Source organism: Symsagittifera roscoffensis, chromosome 9 (assembly GCF_963678635.1).
Source record: "Symsagittifera roscoffensis chromosome 9, txSymRosc1.1, whole genome shotgun sequence".
Classification (NCBI taxonomy): domain Eukaryota; kingdom Metazoa; phylum Xenacoelomorpha; order Acoela; family Convolutidae; genus Symsagittifera; species Symsagittifera roscoffensis.
In genome coordinates, this window is record NC_087070.1 from 3,687,915 (window position 1) to 3,697,444 (window position 9,530).

The following is a 9,530-nucleotide window of genomic DNA, read 5'->3' on the forward strand; positions in this document are numbered from 1 at the left end:
TTTTTTTCTTTAAAACAAAATGCATTATAATTCATTTGGAATCCATTATAATGGATTTTATAATAAGTAGGAAATCACATTAAAATGAATTTTTTCCACTTTATTTTTGTTTCGCGCTTAGTGCAACATTTTTCAAGAAATTCTGCATTTATCAAGTGAGTTATGCGGAAACTTGGCAAAGCGAGTGTACGGCCTAATCCATTTCTAAACCTAAACTCAAATTGCAAAAAGATTCCGTTAAGCTCTCCCCCTAACGTTTGCCCGTTTGCTGCCCTTCATTCCCCCGAACGTTTGCCCCTTTGCTACCCTCTATGAACCCCTGAACACCCCCCCCCCAAAGTTTCTAATAATAAAAAAGTTTCTAACAAAATTGTTGAAAGGAACAAAATTCAGTTTTTGAGTAACATAAGAAAGTAAAAAGTAACAAAAATATCAAAGTTAGACAGAAAATAGTTAAATTGAACAACAAGTAACCAACGTAACCAACTTTAGTTTAAAACGTAGAAAAGACTTTATGTGCGTTGAAATTCGCATCTCAATAAAGTGGAAAGAAAATCAATTATAATTTAGTTTCGTTGTCAGTGTCCACAAAAGTGAAAAAAAAATCGATTATAATGGATGAAAAAAGGATTTTGTTGCCTCAAAAAATAGTAATATTTATAATCCATTTTTAATTGATTATAATCGAATTGTTTTCACTTTTGTGGACACTGACAAGAAAACTCAATTATAATCAATTTTTATGCATGGAATTCCAATGCGGGTTGTTTCCACTATATGGCGCGTGTTTGTTCTTGTGCAAGCGATCTTTTTCTGCTTATTTTCAAAACCAAGTGGTTTTTGAAGGGAGAATTGACAATTGTGTTCTAAAGCTGCAAAGAAAGACTTCTTATATAGTTGGTGCTTACAGCTAACATTATAGAAAGTTGATGTATTTTAAATCGGTCAGAAATATATACGAAGAGAGTTATAATTACAAGTTAATTCTGTCTTCTTAGTGATTATCATCAAGGAACGTGTCGTCCCTGACAATTCTGACACCTGTTTTCGCATGAAAACTTAAGCTTTAAAAGAACAAAAACACCTGAGAGTCAAGTTGCTCCGCCCTTTTTGGTGGTCGGAACAATAAAACACATGATACGATACCCTGGTCACGAAAAAACTTGTGACGCTTGGCGGATCACCAAATTTTTCTTAATGAACATGATCGGGCAGTACTATGGAAACCAACGTTAAATCGTGGTGCAAGTAAGGATAACATCGCATCCGAGAAATAGGAACTGGATATACTGCCTTTTTTATGTAGAAGTTTTGCCATTTCATGGAATTCGTTTAAAAGTTGCTATAGCTCACATAATTAATGCGCTCATTTGCGTTGCTAGTTTAGTGTGTGTGATGTTCATTATATGGTTGGGTTCAATAGTAGTTATTTATGCCTAATTCAAAACTCGTCTCCAAAAAATTCTAATTAGAATAGAAAAAGCAGCAGTTCATAAAATATATTCCACGAAATTGCGTAACACGGAAGCCTTGTATCGTGAACACATTTTGAGCAAAAACGGGAATAAAATTTTTAATTAATAGGGAATAATCTCGTAGTCGTTGCCTGTTAATGACATCCTGTTTTTTGGAAGTTTTCGTTGCTGCTGAAAAATGGTTACTTTGCTGCACCCCTGAACTTGAAAACCATCATTTGTTTCGTTACGAGCACGAGGGATGTGCATCGCCTCGAAATTTTTGCAAAAAAATAACTTTATTCGAATTTAAACCGTACTTAGTCTCCGAAGTTTATACGCCCTGAAGTCAATGAGACCCATTAGGAACAGTACACTGAACTTGTAAGTTTTAACAAGCTTTTAGAAAATACAGTCGTGAAGCTACCACCTTAATTCTGCGCATCTCTGTATTAAACACGAACCTCCCCAAATGACCCAGAAAATCCTTATCTCTCTTTTAGAAAGCGGGGATTTATTCCTTTAACGTTTTCACATGTTTCGAATCTAGAATGTACAGATTAGTCTTTTAAGCAATAATTGTTTCTAAGTGACGTAAACTGAGCTTCTAGAAACGACCAGTGTGAAAAAATGACAACCAGTTCCATTAATGTGAAATAATGCAATCAAACAACCAGACATTCAAGGCCATTTTCAGTCAGTTTTCGAACTTGCTGAAGTAAGCTTCCACTCGACAATAGAGCGGAGTCAAAATTCACTCACTCTTTTCGGACAAATTTCGAGTTTTTATCCTTAAAACTCTCAAAGCTTCATTTAAGTCTAATTTTGATTCATTATATCAGGTCAAATTTATTATCCACGTAATCTTTTCTTGTGAAGAACAATTGAAATGTCTACTACTCTTGTGAGTTTAGTTCTCGCTTATTAAGTAAAAAGTGATAACGACCTAATAATTTTTTTTTCATAGGAAAACGCGGCTAGTGAATCATCGATAATATCCGTTCGGGGATCCGAAATGACCGATAGGCGGGTTAGCGATTCGTTCGATAAGCGAAGCTCTGTGGGTGGTGGATCTTCGAAATCGGAATACAGCACAGCAACATCAATTGATTCGGGTTTTGTGAGCGAAGAACCAAGTCCCACTGGCATGGAAGCATGGGATAAGCTGAAGGCTGGCAAACTGGAAGGAGGCCCTGTCAAGGATGTGAATTCCCATACCGAAGTCGTTAGACCTAGTACTCTGTCGTCGGGGAAGAGTCCGCGAAAGGCTACAAGGCAAAGTGACTCGTCAGGAACTCAGCCTCCGAATAAAAAAGGTGAACGGTTTTAAAATTTCTGTCCAAATAAGTTTCGTTGGCCTATAAAATTTTTATTCTACCAGGTAATTGGTATTACCTTTTGATGCAACAGTAAAGAACCCAGATTATATTCCAAAAGTTGTTTTGTGACTTTCAGAATGCCTTTCGTACGCGGATCAGCCTGGACCCAGTCGGCCCATCAACATCCAACAATCCTCTCTGACTGGTCTGCAGGGATCATCTCTGGGTTCTCAAAACCAGACTACCCCTTCCTCCCTGCGCCAGATCCCAATCAGCCCCGAGAGTCTGTTCGCTAATGCGGCCGGACTTCAAGGTGGTCTCCCGGGAGGAATTCAGGGGGGATTGGGGGGACTGGGAGGTGCCGGAGGAATGAGCCAGAACGCCCAGCTGATCCAACAGAATCGGTTGTTTCTTCAGGTAAATGAATGATTTGAGTGGTTTCATTTATTAATTTTAAAAATTACGGTAAATAGAAGCCTAAATTTTGAAAAAGACGGTAAATAGAAGCCTAAATTTTGAAAATGACGGTAAATAAAAGACGTTATTTTGTAAATATGACAAAAGGGACATTTTTGAGAAAAAAGTTTTTCGTCAATATTCTTGAAGGAACAAACTTCGATACTTTGTCAAACCAGCTCTTTAAAACGCGCAATGATTAAATGAAAGCAACTATAGGCAGTTTTTCCGGAAATATCCAGTTATGGACGTATAACTTAGTTTTGGATACTATTTCAGTTGTTGGACATCCAGTTATGGACATGAAATTTATTTTTTCGACATTTCAGTTGTTGGAGCGATTTCAGTTGTTGGAGCAGCAGAGCGCAATGAATTGGCTGCAGCTGATAACGGCGGGGGGTGGCGCAGGGGCTGCTGGGGGGAGTATGCTAGGTGCTCTGGGAGGGGGATCTAGTCTGTACCAGTTGGCGGATCAGTTGCAGCAGCAGCACAACAGGAACAATGGTGGAGGAATGGCAATTGGGGGTGGTATGACATCGACGCCCAATAAACCCCTGCCAACGCAGAGTAAATGTAAGTTTGGTTGAATTTTGGAATTGGCGGGGCTTCCTATTCTGTTCAGAACTGTTGGCGGTATTGCAATTAACCGAGCAGTGGTTTGCGCAGAATTTTGTCAACCGTTTGGTTGGGTCTGCCGAAATGTATGGGGGGACCATAACTGAAGTTCTGCGGCATCAGTCATTTTTGTAGACAATTTAGATTAGTTTGTAACTGGCTTTACGAAGTTTTAATTGGTCTGCTGAAAATGGATAACCGTAACTTATACCAAATGCCCCCTCTGGGCGCGCGGTTTTTATTCCCCGACTAAATTAAGCTTAATTTTATTATGCTCTACCGAAGGGCTTTGCAGGGTTGAGTATTTAAACCGAATACCTTAGGAATGGCCTTCTTGGCGAGCATGCTAATTTTTTAGAGCACGCAGACATCATGAACAAAAGTTGTAAAAATTCGCAGAGTGATGGGGGGAAGTTGAATTGCCAAGTGTGAGCAGAAAACTGCATCATAAATTGCGAGTCATCATACATTGCGATTGAGAGCGATTTAGAAACAAATCTAGTTTGCTAAAAAGAATTTCTTTTTTAATTAAGTTTCCAGTTGGGCGAAAGTTCTGCTGCCTCATCGATGAAGGTTGTCTTAAAAAATACAACTAGCAAAAAAAATTCGGACAGACAATTTCAATTCAAAAGAGCAATTGAAAATGCTACGTTTTCGATTTTCGGGAAGAATTCGCGACAACACCAATTATCTTTGAAACATCGATACTCCATAAAATATTCTAATGAAATTCGATGTTAACATGATCGTTTCAGTGGGCAAGATGCATGTGGCAGGCAGTGTGTCTGGCTTGAACTCCTCTCGTCTGAGCAGCAGTTCTGGCTACCAGACTGACAGTAGTTTCAACACGTCTGCCGAGAACTCACTTCACGAACTGGTGGTAAGCACGAGTTAAAACGAGCAGAAACAGACTACAATTATTTCAACCGGGGCAAAAAATCAACACAAATTCGAAAAAGAGCATTTATAATTAACTCAAAATGCTTCAGTTATTCGATTTGCCTGATTTGATTAACAAGACATCAATTTTCAGTAATTATCGATGAATTTGGCTTTATTGCTTCAGTCGAAGATAGCCCTGCAGGGTCCGAACCAGGGCCAGAGCCTTAACGACACTCTAGGCACAAGCGGAGTGTTCACTGACTCGGGATCGCTGGAGCTGCTGCGGGACTCCCGCTGGACCAACCAGAGCTACATTGAGCCCAGTTCGTCGTACGGGGGATCCAGTGGGAATTTGATTGCTGTCGACCAGTTGGCCGAAAACCATCGGAAGTCCGCTGGTAAAAGCCATTAATTCTTTTTATGTAGTAGTCGGCAGCCACTTAGATTTGGGTTAATGTGGGATCTGAAACTTCTAAGAATTTCAAGGAGTTCCAAGGAATTCCAGTTTTAAAATTAAAACGAAAATCATTTTTCGGAACGTTCGAACTTCTGATGCGCTTTGAGATCAGACTGGAAATTATTTCAGCGAGCAGTGAGGCCACGTGCACTTGGGTTGGGCAACTCCCCCCTAAGAACACGAAGAACCCTTTGTACAGTTGCAAGGTGTTCTTGGGAGGAGTACCATGGGACATCACTGAGCTACAGCTCCAGCAGCAGTTCAAGCAGTTCGGCCCCGTGACAGTCGACTGGCCGGGGAAAGACAAGAACCACTCTAAGAATCCACCAAGTGGTAAAGGTCGAACATGAGAGACCACAATTCAAACAATCTTCAGTACTAGTAGAAGTAGTATATGGCTATGGCCACTTCTGACTTATAGAAAATGCAAAAGTTTCCTGAGCTAGTTCAGTTTTTGGAGATGATATTTAAAAAAAAATTTTGGACCTAGAGCGATGTCTGCCAATTTAAGGTGACGTAGCTGCTATTGAAAACGCTATTGAGAGGTTATTTGTCTTATTGCTGGCCTCTCGATGAAGCTTTTAATCATGCGATCGATCATGTATTCAAAATGGATTTCAAAAGAAGTGGATTTTTCGATTTTTTACTGGTTCTGAAATTCATTTGAGTACGTTGTTCTGTTGCAGGCTACGTGTACTTGATCTTTGAGAATGAGAAGGCGATCAAGGCTCTGTTGAACAGCTGCACCAATGACTTCTCTAATAGCAATGGCACTGGTTTGGGCCAGAATGCGAGTGGGGAGTACTACTACAAATTGTCCTCCAAACGCACCCGCTCCAAGGAGGTATCTATCTACCATCATCAACCACTACTTCAATACTCTAGCGTTTTCAGATACTAGCGCCTGGCGGATATTGAATTTTCTCGGGAATTTTCAAAAAAATTTGTTCTTTTTAGCGCTTAAAACGGGCCAAATAACGCGTTTTAAAGCACTGTATGAAAAAATTTGCCTCCCCCTTCAAAATTAGCATATAGAAATTTTAAGTCAGCCAGATAGACAAATGAAGGTCCTAAAATAGATACTGGCTAATGGGACTCGTTGGGCAGTCAGGGGGTCGAATCCCTGTGAAAAGAAAGCTCCCCCCCCCCCCCCACCCCACCTAAATCCTCCCCTGCTACAGGTGATGCCAAATTGTTGGAAATATCGACACTCTTGGCTTGTCAAGTAGTCCGAAAATTATAACGGGCAATCAAAACTTTCCCGTTCAGTTGCATATGTACAAAAAACTGTTTTCGAAGCAATGATTTTTTGATTTTGCAAATCTTATAGTTGTTCCGTACTTAATATTTGACCGAAAAATTTTGGCTGTTATAACATTTGTTAGCTTGAACTTCAAGGTCAATCCAGAAGAACCTGTATGCACTTAAAAATGCAGTTCAATGGAGGGTTGATTAATATTAATGCTGGTGGCAGGTGCAAGTGATCCCGTGGGCGGTGGGAGACAGCAACTACTCTCGGGTTCCCCAGGGTGCAAGATGTGAGACTACAAGAACAGTGTTCGTGGGGGCACTGCACGGGATGCTGAATGCAGAGGCACTGGCCAGCATCATGAATGATCTGTTCGGAGGAGTCACTTTTGCAGGCATAGACACTGACAAGTACAAGTACCCTATAGGTCAGTGAACACTAGGAACATCTGGGAATCTGTAGGCAGTTGTGCTAGTTCTACAAGGTGGTTTTGAAAAAAAAGGTTCTTGCCTATTTAACAAAAAAACAATTGGTGAATCTCCATTGGAATTCAATTAGCAAACCTGCTTAGAGATGGTGGTCTTCAAAATGTCCGTTAGAAGGTTATGCGTTTGTCGGAAGTTGAAAAGCGAAAGTTAACTACATTTGTAGCGAACTATTGATACCATTGATACCTCAGGAGTTTGACCCCTGTATGACCAACGAAAAAGCCCTATAGTTCATGAGAACATGAAAGTGTACACCTAGTGTACATGAAAACCAACCCTGTGGCTCCAATATGCTAAATTTGAAACTGATGATTGGCACCATTCAATTTATAGTTTTCAATTGAGCAATCTCAGCTATTTTCAATAATTTTTTGAGGATATGTGAAAAACGGATGTTTCAGGATCTGGTCGAGTGGCATTTAACAACGACCGGTCCTACATGAAGGCAGTCTCAGCCGGTTTTATCGAAATCAAGGCAAACAAGTTCAACAAGAAGGTCCAGGTTGACCCCTATCTGGACGACCATTTGTGCAGTCAGTGCCAACAGGTCCAGGGTCAATACTTCTGCCGAGAGGTCATGTGCTTCACTTATTACTGTCTGCCCTGTTGGAACTGGCACCATTCAATCGAGGCATACAAGCCACATGTGCCACTCACCCGCAACAGCAAGGTATTCATACTAACCATTACTCAACAAACGCCCTTTCGCTATAACCAATCGACTGAAAATTTAAGAAAAAAGTTTATAGTGGATATCTGAACGAAATCATCAATTTTAAGGAAGACTATCATAAAAATTTTGACGATATCCGAGTGAGATCTCAATTTTAAGGCTATCATAAAATTTAAGTTGTATTAATGAGAAATCCCACCTTCCATGTCTGTTACATGACTCGTTGTTGAATTATTTGTTCATAGGTGAAGAACAACATTGTGCCCCCTGTTACTGCTGTGAACAACATGCCTGCGACCAACTTCGGCATCATGCAAGGAGAACACCACGGGGACACTTCAAGGGATAACGGCATCAATGGTATCACTCCAGCATCGACATCGGCCGCCTTCCAATCCGCCCCCGGAGGTGTCGGAGTCGGAGGAGCCGCCGGAGGTCTTGGTTCACTCGGAGGGTGCGAGGGGGTGAACTTGACGACAATGCTAGCAAACATGGCATCGGGAGGAGGACTTGGATCTGGCGGAAACATGTCATGCGGAGGAACAGCCGGTCTGTTCCAGAACTCTGGAAATAATCTGGCATCTACTATTGAAGCGATGAACTAAATGTGGAATGCTGATGAGAAAATGAAGAACTGAAGTTTTTGATCAATGTTTTCATGTGTGGGTTCACGTGGAAACTTTTGACCCGAAAAGTAGTCGTTGAGTGAATTCTACTCGTCTTAAATTAATGTGGGCTGGGTTCCCAATTTATATTCAATATCTTAAACCTGTATTAATCCAATATTTATTGTCTTGTCTTATACCAATATTAATGTACTTTTGTCGTCTTTAGAAAAGAATCGTATTCAACATTGTCTCGTGATGTCTTGTTATGTAACTTGTGTTTATTAATAATGATGTCTTAAAACTTCTCGCCTTCTAGTATATTTCAAAAAGTTCAGGAAAGCTTTGATTATATATTTTATATGATTATAGTATGTTTTATAAACGTTATTATCGCTGCTTCGATTCATATATCATTGGTGCTTCGATATAGAAAATTCTTGAGGCTTTCAGAAATTTCTGATAGCTCTATCAATTTCTCCGAATTGATAATCTTATTACATGGCTGTTGATAGCCAATAGCATCTTAAGCGACGACGCTGTGCGTCAAATATTGAATGCCTGGAAAGGTAGAAACTGCAAATATATATACGATGGTGCAATATATAAAAAAAATAGAAAAAGTTTCATTTTAACGATTTTTCTTTGAATAGACATATATCTGAATATTGTGATCTCGAGATAATATTTCAAGCTGCTATAGCCAGCATTTACAAATATATCCGATGGTGCATTATATTCCAAAAAAAAAACGTATATAAATAGTATTCCCAAATATAAAAATTCTTTTTAGAAATCTTTTCGTGACAGGTAACTGAAGAATCTAATCGATTTTCTGAAGAATTTAATCGCAAGCTGCTATAGCGAACCAAGATATTCGAACGTTTTGAGCATTCTACTCCAAAAGAATAAGCAAATATCCAAAATAGACGGGTCGGTATCTGATTTTTGGAACTATTGCATGCTGTTGTAGCGCGTGATGTAGCGGGCAATAATAGCTAGCAATTCGAAAACATCCGATGGTGATTTCAGTTCCTTAAAAAGGGCCATTTTATCAATTTTTTCATGAGAATGTATCTGAACATCGAGATACTAACACAAGCTGCGATAAAAAGTGACTACGAATATTGCCGAATATCTTGCTTGATAATGCCTGCATAAGTTAAACTTGCGTTAGTATTTAAGCTGTTTTAGCAAGTGACTACTACTAAACCTCGATGGTTGAACAAACAAACGAATGTGTCCAAAATCACTCTGAAATCGAGATACGTGTCTGAAAATCTGATAGCGAGATAGCATTTCATATAAATTTCATTCGTTTATCCGAAGTTG

At 39.6% G+C, this 9,530-nt stretch overlaps 2 protein-coding genes across 2 annotated transcripts; both read left to right on the plus strand.

Moving 5' to 3' along the window:
• Nucleotides 1-2,200: 2,200 nt before the first annotated feature.
• On the plus strand, nt 2,201-3,535 carry LOC134854454 (uncharacterized). The gene is made up of 4 exons (XM_063870708.1): nt 2,201-2,358; nt 2,422-2,770; nt 2,910-3,190; nt 3,509-3,535. The coding sequence occupies exons 1-4, from the start codon at nt 2,344-2,346 to the stop codon at nt 3,533-3,535; spliced, it is 672 nt and encodes a 223-aa protein (XP_063726778.1). The 5' UTR covers nt 2,201-2,343.
• A 1,351-nt stretch (nt 3,536-4,886) lies between these two features.
• Nucleotides 4,887-8,334, plus strand: LOC134854456 (cytoplasmic polyadenylation element-binding protein 1-like). The gene is made up of 6 exons (XM_063870710.1): nt 4,887-5,124; nt 5,313-5,516; nt 5,870-6,027; nt 6,658-6,859; nt 7,322-7,590; nt 7,839-8,334. The coding sequence occupies exons 1-6, from the start codon at nt 4,887-4,889 to the stop codon at nt 8,196-8,198; spliced, it is 1,431 nt and encodes a 476-aa protein (XP_063726780.1). The 3' UTR covers nt 8,199-8,334.
• The last annotated feature ends 1,196 nt before the right edge of the window (nt 8,335-9,530 follow it).

Coding starts and splice junctions, on each gene's coding strand:
- LOC134854454 (XM_063870708.1), top strand. Junction 2,771..2,909: donor TCAGCCTCCGAATAAAAAAG/GTGAACGGTTTT, acceptor TGTGACTTTCAG/AATGCCTTTCGTACGCGGAT. Junction 3,191..3,508: donor AGAATCGGTTGTTTCTTCAG/GTAAATGAATGA, acceptor ATACTATTTCAG/TTGTTGGACATCCAGTTATG.
- LOC134854456 (XM_063870710.1), top strand. CDS start 4,887: ATGAATTTGGCTTTATTGCTTCAGTCGAAGATAGCCCTGCAGGGTCCG. Junction 5,517..5,869: donor CTCTAAGAATCCACCAAGTG/GTAAAGGTCGAA, acceptor GTTCTGTTGCAG/GCTACGTGTACTTGATCTTT. Junction 6,860..7,321: donor CAAGTACAAGTACCCTATAG/GTCAGTGAACAC, acceptor CGGATGTTTCAG/GATCTGGTCGAGTGGCATTT.